Source organism: Saccoglossus kowalevskii, chromosome 18 (genome assembly GCF_978046115.1).
Source record: "Saccoglossus kowalevskii chromosome 18, keSacKowa6.1, whole genome shotgun sequence".
NCBI lineage: Eukaryota > Metazoa > Hemichordata > Enteropneusta > Harrimaniidae > Saccoglossus > Saccoglossus kowalevskii.
Window position 1 is genome coordinate 9,129,937 of NC_140658.1, and position 19,364 is coordinate 9,149,300.

A 19,364-nucleotide genomic window follows, 5' to 3' on the forward strand; every position below is an offset into this window, starting at 1 on the left:
CTGCTACTGTGTATTGTTTACATGAGGTATAGTGATATATAAACACTTATCTCTAGTTTAGTGATGAAACCACCCACTGCTACTGTGTATTGTTTACATGAGGTATAGTGTTTTATGAACACTTATCTCTAGTTTAGTGATGAAACCAGCCACTGCTAACATGTATTGTTTACATGAGGTGTAGTGTTATATGAACATCTATCTCTAGTTTAGTGATGAAACCAGCCATTGCTACTGTGTATTGTTTACATGAGGTGTAGTGTTATATGAACACTTATCTCTAGTTTAGTGATGAAACCAGCCATTGCTACTGTGTATTGTTTACATGAGGTGTAGTGTTATATAAACACTTATCTCTAGTTTAGTGATGACACCAGCCACTGCTAACATGTATTTTTTACGTGAGGTGTAGTGTTATATTAACACTTATCTCTAGTTTAGTGATGAAACCAGCCACTGCTAACATGTATTGTTTACATGAGGTGTAGTGTTATATGAACACTTATCTCTAGTTTAGTGATGAAACCAGCCACTGCTACTGTGTATTGTTTACATGAGGTGTAGTGTTATATAAACACTTATCTCTAGTTTAGTGATGACACCAGCCACTGCTAACATGTATTTTTTACGTGAGGTGTAGTGTTATATTAACACTTATCTCTAGTTTAGTGATGAAACCAGCCACTGCTAACATGTATTGTTTACATGAGGTGTAGTGTTATATGAACACTTATCTCTAGTTTAGTGATGAAACCAGCCACTGCTACTGTGTATTGTTTACATGAGGTGTAGTGTTATATAAACACTTATCTCTAGTTTAGTGATGACACCAGCCACTGCTAACATGTATTGTTTACATAAGGTGTAGTGTCATATAAACACTTGTCTCTAGTTTAGTGATGAAACCAGCCACTGCTAACATGTATTGTTTACATGAGGTATAGTGTTATATAAACACTTATCTCTAGTTTAGTGATGAAACCAGCCACTGCTAACATGTATTGTTTACATGAGGTGTAGTGTTATATAAACACTTATCTCTAGTTTAGTGATGACACCAGCCACTGCTAACATGTATTTTTTACGTGAGGTGTAGTGTTATATTAACACTTATCTCTAGTTTAGTGATGAAACCAGCCACTGCTAACGTGTATTGTTTACATGAGGTATAGTGTTATATAAACACTTATCTCTAGTTTAGTGATGAAACCACCCACTGCTACTGTGTATTGTTTACATGAGGTATAGTGATATATAAACACCTATCTCTAGTTTAGTGATGAAACCACCCACTGCTACTGTGTATTGTTTACATGAGGTGTAGTGTTATATGAACACCTATCTCTAGTTTAGTGATGAAACCAGCCATTGCTACTGTGTATTGTTTACATGAGGTGTAGTGTTATATGAACACTTATCTCTAGTTTAGTGATGAAACCAGCCATTGCTACTGTGTATTGTTTACATGAGGTGTAGTGTTATATGAACACCTATCTCTAGTTTAGTGATGAAACCAGCCATTGCTACTGTGTATTGTTTACATGAGGTGTAGTGTTATATGAACACTTATCTCTAGTTTAGTGATGAAACCAGCCATTGCTACTGTGTATTGTTTACATGAGGTGTAGTGTTATATGAACACTTATCTCTAGTTTAGTGATGAAACCAGCCACTGCTACTGTGTATTGTTTACATGAGGTGTAGTGTTATATAAACACTTATCTCTAGTTTAGTGATGAAACCAGCCACTGCTAACATGTATTGTTTACATGAGGTGTAGTGTTATATAAACACTTATCTCTAGTTTAGTGATGAAACCAGCCACTGCTACTGTGTATTGTTTACATGAGGTGTAGTGTTATATAAACACTTATCTCTAGTTTAGTGATGAAACCAGCCACTGCTAACATGTATTGTTTACATGAGGTGTAGTGTTATATAAACACTTATCTCTAGTTTAGTGATGACACCAGCCACTGCTAACATGTATTTTTTACGTGAGGTGTAGTGTTATATTAACACTTATCTCTAGTTTAGTGATGAAACCAGCCACTGCTAACATGTATTGTTTACATGAGGTGTAGTGTTATATAAACACTTATCTCTAGTTTAGTGATGAAACCAGCCACTGCTACTGTGTATTGTTTACATGAGGTGTAGTGTTATATAAACACTTATCTCTAGTTTAGTGATGACACCAGCCACTGCTAACATGTATTTTTTACGTGAGGTGTAGTGTTATATTAACACTTATCTCTAGTTTAGTGATGAAACCAGCCACTGCTAACATGTATTGTTTACATGAGGTGTAGTGTTATATGAACACTTATCTCTAGTTTAGTGATGAAACCAGCCACTGCTACTGTGTATTGTTTACATGAGGTGTAGTGTTATATAAACACTTATCTCTAGTTTAGTGATGACACCAGCCACTGCTAACATGTATTTTTTACGTGAGGTGTAGTGTTATATTAACACTTATCTCTAGTTTAGTGATGAAACCAGCCACTGCTAACATGTATTGTTTACATGAGGTGTAGTGTTATATGAACACTTATCTCTAGTTTAGTGATGAAACCAGCCACTGCTACTGTGTATTGTTTACATGAGGTGTAGTGTTATATAAACACTTATCTCTAGTTTAGTGATGACACCAGCCACTGCTAACATGTATTTTTTACGTGAGGTGTAGTGTTATATTAACACTTATCTCTAGTTTAGTGATGAAACCAGCCACTGCTAACATGTATTGTTTACATGAGGTGTAGTGTTATATGAACACTTATCTCTAGTTTAGTGATGAAACCAGCCACTGCTACTGTGTATTGTTTACATGAGGTGTAGTGTTATATAAACACTTATCTCTAGTTTAGTGATGACACCAGCCACTGCTAACATGTATTGTTTACATAAGGTGTAGTGTCATATAAACACTTGTCTCTAGTTTAGTGATGAAACCAGCCACTGCTAACATGTATTGTTTACATGAGGTATAGTGTTATATAAACACTTATCTCTAGTTTAGTGATGAAACCAGCCACTGCTAACATGTATTGTTTACATGAGGTGTAGTGTTATATAAACACTTATCTCTAGTTTAGTGATGACACCAGCCACTGCTAACATGTATTTTTTACGTGAGGTGTAGTGTTATATTAACACTTATCTCTAGTTTAGTGATGAAACCAGCCACTGCTAACGTGTATTGTTTACATGAGGTATAGTGTTATATAAACACTTATCTCTAGTTTAGTGATGAAACCACCCACTGCTACTGTGTATTGTTTACATGAGGTATAGTGATATATAAACACTTATCTCTAGTTTAGTGATGAAACCACCCACTGCTACTGTGTATTGTTTACATGAGGTATAGTGTTTTATGAACACTTATCTCTAGTTTAGTGATGAAACCAGCCACTGCTAACATGTATTGTTTACATGAGGTGTAGTGTTATATGAACATCTATCTCTAGTTTAGTGATGAAACCAGCCATTGCTACTGTGTATTGTTTACATGAGGTGTAGTGTTATATGAACACTTATCTCTAGTTTAGTGATGAAACCAGCCATTGCTACTGTGTATTGTTTACATGAGGTGTAGTGTTATATAAACACTTATCTCTAGTTTAGTGATGACACCAGCCACTGCTAACATGTATTTTTTACGTGAGGTGTAGTGTTATATTAACACTTATCTCTAGTTTAGTGATGAAACCAGCCACTGCTAACATGTATTGTTTACATGAGGTGTAGTGTTATATGAACACTTATCTCTAGTTTAGTGATGAAACCAGCCACTGCTACTGTGTATTGTTTACATGAGGTGTAGTGTTATATAAACACTTATCTCTAGTTTAGTGATGACACCAGCCACTGCTAACATGTATTTTTTACGTGAGGTGTAGTGTTATATTAACACTTATCTCTAGTTTAGTGATGAAACCAGCCACTGCTAACATGTATTGTTTACATGAGGTGTAGTGTTATATGAACACTTATCTCTAGTTTAGTGATGAAACCAGCCACTGCTACTGTGTATTGTTTACATGAGGTGTAGTGTTATATAAACACTTATCTCTAGTTTAGTGATGACACCAGCCACTGCTAACATGTATTGTTTACATAAGGTGTAGTGTCATATAAACACTTGTCTCTAGTTTAGTGATGAAACCAGCCACTGCTAACATGTATTGTTTACATGAGGTATAGTGTTATATAAACACTTATCTCTAGTTTAGTGATGAAACCAGCCACTGCTAACATGTATTGTTTACATGAGGTGTAGTGTTATATAAACACTTATCTCTAGTTTAGTGATGACACCAGCCACTGCTAACATGTATTTTTTACGTGAGGTGTAGTGTTATATTAACACTTATCTCTAGTTTAGTGATGAAACCAGCCACTGCTAACGTGTATTGTTTACATGAGGTATAGTGTTATATAAACACTTATCTCTAGTTTAGTGATGAAACCACCCACTGCTACTGTGTATTGTTTACATGAGGTATAGTGATATATAAACACTTATCTCTAGTTTAGTGATGAAACCACCCACTGCTACTGTGTATTGTTTACATGAGGTATAGTGTTTTATGAACACTTATCTCTAGTTTAGTGATGAAACCAGCCACTGCTAACATGTATTGTTTACATGAGGTGTAGTGTTATATGAACATCTATCTCTAGTTTAGTGATGAAACCAGCCATTGCTACTGTGTATTGTTTACATGAGGTGTAGTGTTATATGAACACTTATCTCTAGTTTAGTGATGAAACCAGCCATTGCTACTGTGTATTGTTTACATGAGGTGTAGTGTTATATGAACACTTATCTCTAGTTTAGTGATGAAACCAGCCATTGCTACTGTGTATTGTTTACATGAGGTGTAGTGTTATATGAACACCTATCTCTAGTTTAGTGATGAAACCAGCCATTGCTACTGTGTATTGTTTACATGAGGTGTAGTGTTATATAAACACTTATCTCTAGTTTAGTGATGAAACCAGCCACTGCTACTGTGTATTGTTTACATGAGGTGTAGTGTTATATGAACACTTATCTCTAGTTTAGTGATGAAACCAGCCACTGCTACTCTGTATTGTTTACATGAGGTGTAGTGTTATATGAACACCTATCTCTAGTTTAGTGATGAAACCAGCCATTGCTACTGTGTATTGTTTACATGAGGTGTAGTGTTAAATGAACACCTATCTCTAGTTTAGTGATGAAACCAGCCATTGCTACTGTGTATTGTTTACATGAGGTGTAGTGTTATATGAACACTTATCTCTAGTTTAGTGATGAAACCAGCCATTGCTACTGTGTATTGTTTACATGAGGTGTAGTGTTATATGAACACTTATCTCTAGTTTAGTGATGAAACCAGCCATTGCTACTGTGTATTGTTTACATGAGGTGTAGTGTTATATGAACACTTATCTCTAGTTTAGTGATGAAACCAGCCATTGCTACTGTGTATTGTTTACATGAGGTGTAGTGTTATATGAACACTTATCTCTAGTTTAGTGATGAAACCAGCCACTGCTACCATGTATTGTTTACATGAGGTGTAGTGTTATATGAACACCTATCTCTAGTTTAGTGATGAAACCAGCCATTGCTTCTGTGTATTGTTTACATGAGGTGTAGTGTTATATAAACACTTATCTCTAGTTTAGTGATGAAACCAGCCATTGCTACTGTGTATTGTTTACATGAGGTGTAGTGTTATATGAACACTTATCTCTAGTTTAGTGATGAAACCAGCCATTGCTACTGTGTATTGTTTACATGAGGTGTAGTGTTATATGAACACCTATCTCTAGTTTAGTGATGAAACCAGCCATTGCTACTGTGTATTGTCTACATGAGGTGTAGTGTTATATGAACACTTATCTCTAGTTTAGTGATGAAACCAGCCATTGCTACTGTGTATTGTTTACATGAGGTGTAGTGTTATATGAACACTTATCTCTAGTTTAGTGATGAAACCAGCCATTGCTACTGTGTATTGTTTACATGAGGTGTAGTGTTATATGAACACTTATCTCTAGTTTAGTGATGAAACCAGCCATTGCTACTGTGTATTGTTTCCATGGAGTGTAGTGTTATATGACCCCTTATATCTGGTTCAGTGATGAAACCAGCCACTGCTACCATGTATTGTTTACATGGAGTGTAGTGTTATATGACCCCTTATATCTGGTTCAGTGATGAATCCAGCCACTGCTACCATGTATTGTTTACATGGAGTGTAGTGTTATATGACCCCTTATATCTGGTTCAGTGATGCCACCAGCCACTGCTACCATGTATTGTTTCTATGGAGTGTAGTGTTATATGACCCCTTATAGTATAGTATAGTATAGTATATTTTATTTGACACTAAATAATATATTTTGTTACATTATCTGTGGTCAAAATACATTAAATATAATATAATATATCTGGTTCAGTGATGCCACCAGCCACTGCTACCATGTATTGGTTCCATGGAGTGTAGTGTTATATGATCCCTTATATCTGGTTCAGTGAAGAAACAAGCCACTGTTGCCATGTATTGTTTACATGAGGTGCAGTGTTATATGACACCTTATCTCTAGTTTAGTGATGAAACCAGCCACTGAACTGTGTACTGTTTAAATGAGGTGTGGTGTTATATAAACACTTATCTCTAGTTTAGTGATGAAACCAGCCACTGAACTGTGTACTGTTTAAATGAGGTGTGGTGTTATATAAACACTTATCTCTAGTTTAGTCATGAAACTACCAGCCATTCTTACCATGTGTGAGTGCACCATGTACTGTTTAATTAGTGTATATAGTGTTATATGACTTTCTAACCTTAGCTCCCATTTTTTTTAACCAAAACCTGCATAACATTATTATATAATTTTCACAATAAATGTATTTTTACATGAAGATGTTTGTCAATTTTGATACTCACCTCAGTTCTAGCATGTATATCAGCTCCCAAAGTAAGACATTTTTCCACTGCAGCAATACCACCATACTGACATGCATAATGCAGTGGTGTATGGCCCCACTATAAAATATAACAATGGTCATATTGTTCATTATTAACGTATCCACTACAACTGAGTATAGTATGAGCATTCTCTGAAGATAACATCGGTGGTGTCTTTGTATAGTTTTTTGTGATTATATCTTGTATCAGGATTTGAAACACAATTATACTCATTCTAGATAATGTATTTCCACTTCACTTAGGCACAGAAAAAAAGAAATTGTAATATGTTCTCATTGAGTATTACCTTGTCTTTTGCTTCCAAGTCTAATTGTGCATCAACTAATTTTTGAATAACAGTCACATTACCTCCAATAGCTGCACAGTGCAAAACGGTCGCGTTTCTCTAAAAATTGGCATAAAATAAATAAGCAACATATATTGTAGTGATCTTTTTTCGTCTGATGTCACCAAATTTTCCATCCATAGGAAACGCACATTCAAAATGCATGAAGGATAGTGATAGGATTACAAAGTGTTTACTTGGTGTATAGTGTTACATGATTCCTTATCTCTAGCTCAGTGATGAAACCATCTACTCTCATGTATGGGCTGGGCGGTATCATGGAGTGTTTAGTGTTATATGCCCACATATATCTAGTTCAGTGATGAAACCAGCCACTGCTACTGTGTATTGTTTACATGAGGTGTAGTGTTATATGAACACTTATCTCTAGTTTAGTGATGAAACCAGCCACTGCTACTGTGTATTGTTTACATGAGGTGTAGTGTTATATAAACACTTATCTCTAGTTTAGTGATGAAACCAGCCTCTGCTACTGTGTATTGTTTACATGAGGTGTAGTGTTATATGAACACTTATCTCTAGTTTAGTGATGAAACCAGCCACTGCTAACATGTATTGTTTGCATGAGGTGTAGTGTTATATGAACACTTATCTCTAGTTTAGTGATGAAACCAGCCACTGCTACTGTGTATTGTTTACATGAGGTGTAGTGTTATATGAACACTTATCTCTAGTTTAGTGATGAAACCACCCACTGCTACTGTGTATTGTTTACATGAGGTGTAGTGTTATATGAACACTTATCTCTAGTTTAGTGATGAAACCAGCCACTGCTAACATGTATTGTTTACATGAGGTGTAGTGTTATATGAACACTTATCTATAGTTTAGTGATGAAACCAGCCACTGCTACTGTGTATTGTTTACATGAGGTGTAGTGTTATATGAACACTTATCTCTAGTTTAGTGATGAAACCAGCCACTGCTAACATGTATTGTTTACATGAGGTGTAGTGTTATATAAACACTTATCTCTAGTTTAGTGATGAAACCAGCCACTGCTAACATGTATTGTTTGCATGAGGTGTAGTGTTATATGAACACTTATCTCTAGTTTAGTGATGAAACCAGCCACTGCTAACATGTATTGTTTACATGAGGTGTAGTGTTATATGAACACTTATCTCTAGTTTAGTGATGAAACCAGCCACTGCTACTGTGTATTCTTTCCATTGAATGTAGTGTTATATGATCCCTTATATCTGGTTCAGTGATGAAACCAGCCATTGCTACTCTGTATTGTTTGCATGAGTTGTAGTGTTATAAAAACACTTATCTCTAGTTTAGTGATGAAACCAGCCACTGCTAACATGTATTGTTTACATGAGGTGTAGTGTTATAAAAACACTTATCTCTAGTTTAGTGATGAAACCAGCCACTGCTAACATGTATTGTTTACATGAGGTGTAGTGTTATATGAACACTTATCTCTAGTTTAGTGATGAAACCAGCCATTGCTACTGTGTATTGTTTACATGAGGTGTAGTGTTATATGAACACTTATCTCTAGTTTAGTGATGAAACCAGCCACTGCTACTGTGTATTGATTACATGAGGTGTAGTGTTATATAAACACTTATCTCTAGTTTAGTGATGAAACCAGCCACTGCTAACATGTATTGTTTGCATGAGGTGTAGTGTTATATGAACACTTATCTCTAGTTTAGTGATGAAACCAGCCTCTGCTAACATGTATTGTTACATGAGGTGTAGTGTTATATGAACACTTATCTCTAGTTTAGTGATGACACCAGCCACTGCTAACAAGTATTGTTACATGAGGTGTAGAGTTATATGAACACTTATCTCTAGTTTAGTGATGAAACCAGTCACAGCTAATGTGTATTGTTTACATGAGGTGTAGAGTAATATGAACACTTATCTCTAGTTTAGTGATGAAACCACCCACTGCTAACATGTATTGTTTACATAGAGTGTAGTGTTATATGAACACTTATCTCTAGTTTAGTGATGAAACCAGCCACTGCTACTGTGTATTGATTACATGAGGTGTAGTGTTATATAAACACTTATCTCTAGTTTAGTGATGAAACCAGCCACTGCTAACATGTATTGTTTGCATGAGGTGTAGTGTTATATGAACACTTATCTCTAGTTTAGTGATGAAACCAGCCTCTGCTAACATGTATTGTTACATGAGGTGTAGAGTTATATAAACACTTATCTCTAGTTTAGTGATGAAACCAGTCACAGCTAATGTGTATTGTTTACATGAGGTGTAGTGTTGTATGAACACTTATCTCTAGTTTAGTGATGAAACCAGCCACTGCTAACATGTATTGTTTACATAGAGTGTAGTGTTATATGAACACTTATCTCTAGTTCAGTGATGAAACCAGCCACTGCTACTGTGTATTGTTACATGAGGTGTAGTGTTATATGAACACTTATCTCTAGTTTAGTGATGAAACCAGCCACTGCTACTGTGTATTGTTTACATGAGGTGTAGTGTTGTATGAACACTTATCTCTAGTTTAGTGATGAAACCAGCCACTGCTACTGTGTATTGTTTACATGAGGTGTAGTGTTATATAAACACTTATCTCTAGTTTAGTGATGAAACCAGCCACTGCTAACATGTATTGTTTACATGAGGTGTAGTGTTATATAAACACTTATCTCTAGTTTAGTGATGAAACCAGCCACTGCTACTGTGTATTGTTTACATGAGGTGTGGTGTTATATAAACACTTATCTCTAGTTTAGTGATGAAACCAGCCACTGCTAACATGTATTGTTTACATGAGGTGTAGTGTTATATAAACACTTATCTCTAGTTTAGTGATGAAACCAGCCACTGCTACTATGTATATTTACATGGAGTGTGTAGTGTTATATGAACACTTATCTCTCGTGATGAAACCAGCCACTGCTACTGTATACTGTTTACATGAGGTGTGGTGTTATATAAACACTTATCTCTAGTTTAGCGATGAAACTACCTGCCATTCTTACCATGTGTGAGTGCACCATGTACTGTTTAATTGGTGTATATAGTGTTATATGACTTTCTAACCTTAGCTCCCGTTTTTTTTAACCAAAACCTACATTACAATGTATAATTTTCACAATAAGTGTATTGTTACATGAACTGTTTATCAATTTTGATACTCACTTCAGTTCTAGCATGTATATCAGCTCCCAAAGTAAGACATTTTTCCACTGCAGCAATACCACCATACCGACATGCATAATACAGTGGTGTATGGTCCCCCTATAAAATATAACAATGGTCATATTGTTCATTAATAACGTAACTACTACAACTGAGTATACTATGAGCATTCTCTGTAGATAACATCGGTGGTGTCTTTGTATAGTTTTTTGTGATTCTTACTATTTGAAACACAATTATACTCATGCTAGATAATACATTTCTACTTCACTTAGGCACAGAAACAAGAAATTGTAAAATGTTCTCCTCAATGAGTATTACCTTGTCTTTTGCTTCCAAGTCCAATTGTGCGTCAACTAATTTTTGGATAACAGACACATTACCTCCAGTAGCTGCACTGTGCAAAACAGTCATGTTGTCCTAAAAATTGGCATAAAATAAATAAGGAACATATATTGTAGTGATTTGTTTTCGTCTGATGTCACCAATTTTTCCATCCATAGGAAATGCACATTCAAAATGCATGAAGGATAGTGATAGGATTACAAAGTGTTTACTTTGTGTATAGTGTTATGTGATCCCTTATCTCTAGCTCAGTGATTAAACCATCTATTGTTTTCATGTATGGGCTGGGCAGTATCATGGAGTGTGTAGTGTTTAATGAATCCTTATCTCTACTTCAGTGGAGAAACAAGCCACTGCTACCATGGAGTGTAGTGTTATATAAACACTTATCTCTAGTTTAGTGACGAAACCACCCACTGCTACTGTGTATTGTTACATGAGGTGTAGAGTTATATGAACACTTATCTCTAGCTCAGTGATGAAACTATCTACTCTCATTATGTATGGGCTGGGCGGTATCATGGTGTGTGTAGTGTTTAATGAATCCTTATCTCTACTTCAGTGGAGAAACAAGCCACTGCTACCATGGAGTGTAGTGTTGCGTGATTCCTTATCTCTGGCTCAGTGATTAAACAATCTATTGTCATTATGTATAGTGTTATATGACCCCTTATATCTGGTTCAGTGGTGAAACCAGCCACTGCTACCATGTATTGTTTCTATGGAGTGTAGTGTTATATGATCCCTTATATCTGGTTCAGTGATGAAACCAGTCACTGCTACCATGTATTGATTCCATGGAGTGTAGTGTTATATGATCCCTTATATCTGGTTCAGTGGTGAAACCAGCCACTGCTACCATGTATTGTTTCTATGAAGTGTAGTGTTATGTGATCCCTTATATCTGGTTCAGTGGTGAAACCAGCCACTGCTACCATGTATTGTTTCTATGGAGTGTAGTGTTATATGACCTCTTATATCTGGTTCAGTGATGAAACCAGCCACTGCTACCATGTATTGTTTCTATGGAGTGTAGTGTTATATAATGCCTTATATCTGGTTCAGTGATGAAACCAGCCACTGCTACCATGTATTGTTTCCATGGAGTGTAGTGTTATGTGATCACTTATATCTGATTCAGTGGTGAAACCAACCACTGCTACCATGTATCGTTTCAATGGAGTGTAGTGTTATATGACACCTTATATTTGGTTCAGTGGTGAAACCAGCCACTGCTACCATGTATTGTTTACATGGAGTGTAGTGTTATATGACCCCTTATATCTGGTTCAGTGATGAAACAAGCCACTGCTGCCATGTATTGTTTACATGGAGTGTAGTGTTATATGATCCCTTATACATGTATCTGGTTTAGTGATGCCACCAGCCACTGCTACCATGTATTGGTTCCATGGAGTGTAGTGTTATATGATCCCTTATATCTGGTTCAGTGGTGAAACCAGCCACTGCTACTATGTATTGTTTACATGGAGTGTAGTGTTATATGATCCCTTATATCTGGTTCAGTGATGCCACCAGCCACTGCTACCATGTATTGTTTCCATGGAGTGTAGTGTTATATGGTCCCTTATATCTGGTTCAGTGAAGAAACCAGCCACTGCTACCATGTATTGTTTACATCGAGTGTGTAGTGTTATATGATCCCTTATATCTGGTTCAGTGATGAAACCAGCCACTGCTACCATGTATTGATTCCATGGAGTGTAGTGTTATATAAACATTTATCTCTAGTTTAGTGATGAAACCAGCCACTGCTACTGTGTATTGTTTACATGAGGTGTAGTGTTATATAAACACTTATCTCTAGTTTAGTGATGAAACCAGCCTCTGCTAACATGTATTGTTTACATGAGGTGTAGTGTTATATGAACACTTATCTCTAGTTTAGTGATGAAACCAGCCACTGCTACTGTGTATTGTTTACATGAGGTGTAGTGTTATATGAACACTTATCTCTAGTTTAGTGATGAAACCAGCAATTGCTACATAACTGTGTATTGTTTACATGAGGTGTAGTGTTATATGAACATTTATCTCTAGTTTAGTGATGAAACCAGCCACTGCTACTGTGTATTGTTTACATGAGGTGTAGTGTTATATAAACACTTATCTCTAGTTTAGTGATGAAACCACCCACTGCTACTGTGTATTGTTTACATGAGGTGTAGTGTTATATAAACACTTATCTCTAGTTTAGTGATGAAACCAGCCACTGCTACTGTGTATTGTTTACATGAGGTGTAGTGTTATATAAACACTTATCTCTAGTTTAGTGATGAAACCACCCACTGCTACTGTGTATTGTTTACATGAGGTGTAGTGTTATATGAACACTTATCTCTAGTTTAGTGATGAAACCAGCCACTGCTACTGTGTATTGTTTACATGAGGTGTAGTGTTATATGAACATTTATCTCTAGTTTAGTGATGAAACCAGCAATTGCTACTGTGTATTGTTTACATGAGGTGTAGTGTTATATGAACACTTATCTCTAGTTTAGTGATGAAACCAGCAATTGCTACTGTGTATTGTTTACATGAGGTGTAGTGTTATATGAACACTTATCTCTAGTTTAGTGATGAAACCAGCCTCTGCTAACATGTATTGTTTACATGAGGTGTAGTGTTATATGAACACTTATCTCTAGTTTAGTGATGAAACCAGCAATTGCTACTGTGTATTGTTTACATGAGGTGTAGTGTTATATGAACACTTATCTCTAGTTTAGTGATGAAACCAGCAATTGCTACTGTGTATTGTTTACATGAGGTGTAGTGTTATATAAACACTTATCTCTAGTTTAGTGATGAAACCAGCCACTGCTAACATGTATTGTTTACATGAGGTGTAGTGTTATATGAACACTTATCTCTAGTTTAGTGATGAAACCAGCAATTGCTACTGTGTATTGTTTACATGAGGTGTAGTGTTATATAAACACTTATCTCTAGTTTAGTGATGAAACCAGCCACTGCTAATGTGTATTGTTTACATGAGGTGTAGTGTTATATGAACACTTATCTCTAGTTTAGTGATGAAACCAGCCACTGCTAATGTGTATTGTTTACATGAGGTGTAGTGTTATATGAACACTTATCTCTAGTTTAGTGATGAAACCAGCCACTGCTAATCTGTATTGTTTACATGAGGTGTAGTGTTATATGAACACATATCTCTAGTTTAGTGATGAAACCAGCAATTGCTACTGTGTATTGTTTACATGAGGTGTAGTGTTATATAAACACTTATCTTTAGTTTAGTGATGAAACCAGCCACTGCGAATGTGTATTGTTTACATGAGGTGTAGTGTTATATGAACACTTATCTCTAGTTTAGTGATGAAACCAGCAATTGCTACTGTGTATTGTTTACATGAGGTGTAGTGTTATATAAACACTTATCTCTAGTTTAGTGATGAAACCAGCCACTGCGAATGTGTATTGTTTACATGAGGTGTAGTGTTATATGAACACTTATATCTAGTTTAGTGATGAAACCAGCCACTGCTAATCTGTATTGTTTACATGAGGTGTAGTGTTGTATGACCCCTTATCTCTAGTTTAGTGATGAAACCAGCAATTGCTACTGTGTATTGTTTACATGAGGTGTAGTGTTATATAAACACTTATCTCTAGTTTAGTGATGAAACCAGCCACTGCTACTGTGTATTGTTTACATGAGGTGTAGTGTTATATGAACATTTATCTCTAGTTTAGTGATGAAACCAGCCTCTGCTAACATGTATTGTTTACATGAGGTGTAGTGTTATATGAACACTTATCTCTAGTTTAGTGATGAAACCAGCCACTGCTACTGTGTATTGTTTACATGAGGTGTAGTGTTATATGAACATTTATCTCTAGTTTAGTGATGAAACCAGCCACTGCTACTGTGTATTGTTTACATGAGGTGTAGTGTTATATAAACACTTATCTCTAGTTTAGTGATGAAACCAGCCTCTGCTAACATGTATTGTTTACATGAGGTGTAGTGTTATATGAACACTTATCTCTAGTTTAGTGATGAAACCAGCAATTGCTACTGTGTATTGTTTACATGAGGTGTAGTGTTATATAAACACTTATCTCTAGTTTAGTGATGAAACCAGCAATTGCTACTGTGTATTGTTACATGAGGTGCAGTGTTATATAAACACTTATCTCTAGTTTACTGATGAAACCAGCCACTGCTAACATGTATTGTTTACATGAGGTGTATTGTTATATAAACACCTATCTCTAGTTTAGTGATGACACCAGCCACTGCTGCCATGTATTGTTTACATGGAGTGTAGTGTTATATGATCCCTTATATCTAGTTCAGGAGGTATGTAAGGGTGCATAAATACGCCAGTTGCGAGTGGTGAGTTGTGAGTAGCAAGTAGCAAAATGTGTCAGTTGCGAGCGCTCGAAAGTGGCAGTTGCGAGCGCTCGAAAATGGCAGTTGCTAGCGCTAAAAATAGCAGTTGCTAGTGGCGATTTGTATGTACTTGCGAGTGCTAGCTACATCGGCACTGTGTGAAATAAAATTAAGTCCGATGTCCTACCCACTTGTTTTCAAGTTACATGTGTTGAAATGTAGCGAAATGTTGAATGTCTACGAGACTACACTAAGCCAGTGCGAGCGAGTCTGGCCGCTAGATCAATCGGAACTATGTGAAATAATAAAAATAAGTCCTCGCCTCCGATGTCTTAGCGGCATATTTTCTTGTGGCGAGTGTTGACATGTATTGATATTCTAAATCTATATTCATTGAAATCGCCGATTTCTAGACATCTCGACCCAAGACACTTCGTCCCAAATTGGTCATCTCGACACAGACACCCTGGACATCTCGACCCTTCGCATCGAGGCGACCCTATCTCAATGTGGCGACGCAAACCTCTATCTAGTTCAAAGTTGATCGACTTCTATTGATTTGAAACACCGGCTACAGAGAGCAATCTAGTGCAATGGATCAATTCAAAAAATGTTCAAGGGTTGCGTGCTGTGAAATGAACAACGAAAGTACATAAACGCCACAGTCCGCTTCATGTATATTAACATAATTTTTACAATGTAATACCTAATAGTTGTTAGTGTTATCTGTTTTAACATTTTATTTTATTCATTATATCTGTATTTCTTGTTATTGTGTGTTTTTTGTGTATGATTATTGACCATGGTTAATGTATTTCCAATTCATTAATTTGAGTCAAATAAAATATACTATACTATACTATATAACATTGAATGTTTAGTTTGATGAATGATAAATACACATTCACTGGTAGACTGTTGCTTTCTTGTTGTGTCAATACAAACATGATTTAAACTTGTCTTTTCCTGTGTTTCTTTTCCCTTGCCATCATATTCAATATACGAAAATAGCACGCGTGTCTGTGCGTTTGCATGAGCGAAAGAGGCTGGTGTCACAACGTGTTCTATTTATTTCCAAGGCGCGTGGTCGGCGCCTTTGATTGCATTTATTTTGTTGTTTTTTTATTCCCGAAATATATCACTGGCAGCGATTGTTTTGACATGTATCACAACTGAATGTTCAATCTGACTTTGTTTTGGCTATAGGTGTAGGTGGGTCGAGATGTCCAACGAAAAATGGGTCGATATTTTTGGGGGTCGAGATGTCCAGTACCCGAAATCGCTGATAGTCCCGACATGCTATAAATCGATTGCCTTTATTCACGGTCAGGCGATTACATGGAAATTCTGAATTGCGTCTTCAAGTATTAAAGTGAGGGAATTGTATGTAATTCCTACTAGAACTGAGTCAATATGTTTTGTCTAAATCACGAGGTCAGTTGGGATGAAGGTGAAGCCGACTCTAGGTGTGAAATCCCGGTGTCTCCATTCATCGAGAATTGTGTGACATGCATCCGGTTAAACGCGGGGTTAAACCATGGAGCTAAATGGTTAAACCAACAATGTAAGCGTTTTGATAATTGTAAACTTGCAATAATCTTGCGACGACAAGAAAAAAAATAACTACAGCGAAGTCAGCAAACGGATGGAGTCTCACGAAGGTGTATAAAACACATCCTGAATGTGTGTCCAAACGCGGTCAATGTGAATGTCTTCACAGAATAGAGATAGCAGTCCCACGACCTGTCTATAGGACAGAAACAGACAATGAATAATAAATAAATGCGTTTAGTCCGTGCGATTTGCGTCGATGTTGCCAAGTCCAAGTGGGTCGTCGGTAGGATGACAGTAATATCAATGAAATAATGCACGTTTTTTCCATGGTTTAATGGAAACTTTAAAGCATTTAATAAGTGTGTGAGAATACACACTTGTTGACAGAAAGCACTTGTCGAATAAATACAATGGGGCGTGGGCGGCTTCAGTTGTTGAAAGAGAATAATTATCGACTGGATACAATGGAATATGGCAAGTTCAACTCGTTAACAGAAAATAATGTTGTCACAAAAATATGTAGGACCATGATTGAATACAATGACCGGCAAAAAATATATATTGAACGCAATGAAGCGTAATCAAGTCACCCACTGTCGTTGTTTAGAGTATGTCGCTCTTTGACGTTTTACTTCAAGTGTGTCAAAATAATATTCTTTGTTTACATACACTGTACTAATGTGACAAAGCATTTCATTACAAAAAGGGCATACATTAAAAAAACGCAATGTGGAACAATTGTTTCCCTTTGTGGTAGGTTCACTCCCAAAAGCAAAATTGTGTATGATAAATATGCATGTATGTATATAAATTGTATTCAAAAACACCTCGCGTTATTTTTACTGCAACAATTGGAGTTTAATGTTTATTCCTAAAGTTTGATGAGTCGTCTGTCACTTCATGCAAAATTTTGCAGGCGAAGCGCGGGCGGAGATTGACAGCACATCGCGTTTGTTATTGTTGTGCTGTTTAGAATTAGCTTTATTCAGCATTTAACCGATTGCCACTTTAATCTTTTGTGAAGGCGTCAACTGGTGACAAACAATAAAGACCAATATAGCGGCTTCATCAATAATGTGCATGCTGGTCCAAGATAAAATGCCGTCGGTCTCGTTGTTTCGCGACCTCAGACCAGGATGCATTTAATACCACACCAAGGGACTAGCATGGGATCAGTTTTATCTGTTATATTTTCCCGAACATGACACCTATCTGTACGTTCTGAATGTGCAACAGGGCCGCCATAAAATTGCATTCCAATGATTCGTTTCTGACATAAAAATGACATTCGACCACAGTCACTTTAACGCAAAATAAGACTGTTATTGAGAAGATGGATGTACTAACAAATATCAATGTTACCTAAAATCAGAGCATTGTACCGTCCGCTGTACATAAAACTCAAACAAAGGTCAATTTGATATTTCGAATGAACCGACGATATGACACTGTTTACAGTGATTTTGTATTTTTCTCGGTTAAAAAACAGCGATTACGGGAACGAGAGTACAAAGATCTCTAGTGAAGATTTGTTTTTCCCACAAACAATCTCAGACAAGTCCGCTTTAAATCCTCGCAACAAGAAAATATGCCGCTAAGACATCGGAGGCGAGGGGTTATTTTTATTATTCACACAGTTCTAGCGGCCCGACTCGCTCGCAACTGCTACGTTTAGTCACCCTCAACACATGAGGGACGGTGGTTTAGTGTACGTACCACACATAGTTCCGATTGATCTAGCGGCCAGACTCGCTCGCACTGGCTTAGTGTAGTCTCGTAGACATTCAACATTTCACTACCTTTCAACACATGTAACTCGAAAACAAGTGGGTAGGACATTGGACTTAATTTTATTTCACACAATGCCGAGGTAGCTAGCACTCGCAACTACATACAAATCGCCACTAGCAACTGCTATTTTTAGCGCTAGCAACTGCCATTTTCGAGCGCTCGCAACTGCCACTTTCGAGCGCTCGCAACTGCTATTTTCGAGCGCTCGCAACTGCCACTTTCGAGTGCTCGCAACTGCCACTTTCGAGCGCTCGCAACTGCCACTTTCGAGCGCTTGCATCTGACACATTTTGCTACTTGCTACTCGCAACTCACCACTCGCAACTGGCGTATTTATGCACCCTTACATACCTCAGTTCAGTGGTGAAACCAGCAACTGCCACCATGTATTGTTTACATGAGGTGTAGTGTTATATGCACCCTTACATACCTCAGTTCAGTGGTGAAACCAGCAACTGCCACCATGTATTGTTTACATGAGGTGTAGTGTTATATGATCCCTTATATCTAGTTCAGTGGTGAAACCAGCCACTGCCACCATGTATTGTTTACATGGTGTGTAGTGTTATATGACCCCTTATATCTGGTTCAGTGAAGAAACCAGCCACTGCTACCATGTATTGTTTACACGGAGTGTAGTGTTATATGATTCCTTATATCTGGTTCAGTGATGAAACCAGCCACTGCTACCATGTATTGTTTACATGGAGTGTAGTGTTATATGACCCCTTATATCTGATTCAGTGATGAAACCAGCCACTGCTACCATGTATTGATTCCATGGAGTGTAGTGTTATATGACCCCTTATATCTGGT

General features: G+C 36.8%; 1 protein-coding gene across 1 annotated transcript in view; it reads right to left on the reverse strand.

The window, feature by feature from the left end:
- Nucleotides 1-6,902: 6,902 nt before the first annotated feature.
- Nucleotides 6,903-19,364, reverse strand: part of LOC146731532 (uncharacterized) — a 30,919-nt gene continuing 18,457 nt past the window's right edge. Inside the window, exons 7-10 of the mRNA XM_085493328.1 lie at nucleotides 10,799-10,897; nucleotides 10,478-10,576; nucleotides 7,282-7,380; nucleotides 6,903-7,052 (exon numbers count right to left, since the gene is read on the reverse strand). Of these exons, the coding sequence (XP_085349454.1) occupies nucleotides 6,903-7,052; nucleotides 7,282-7,380; nucleotides 10,478-10,576; nucleotides 10,799-10,897 (447 nt within the window). The remainder of the gene's footprint in view (nucleotides 7,053-7,281; nucleotides 7,381-10,477; nucleotides 10,577-10,798; nucleotides 10,898-19,364) is intronic.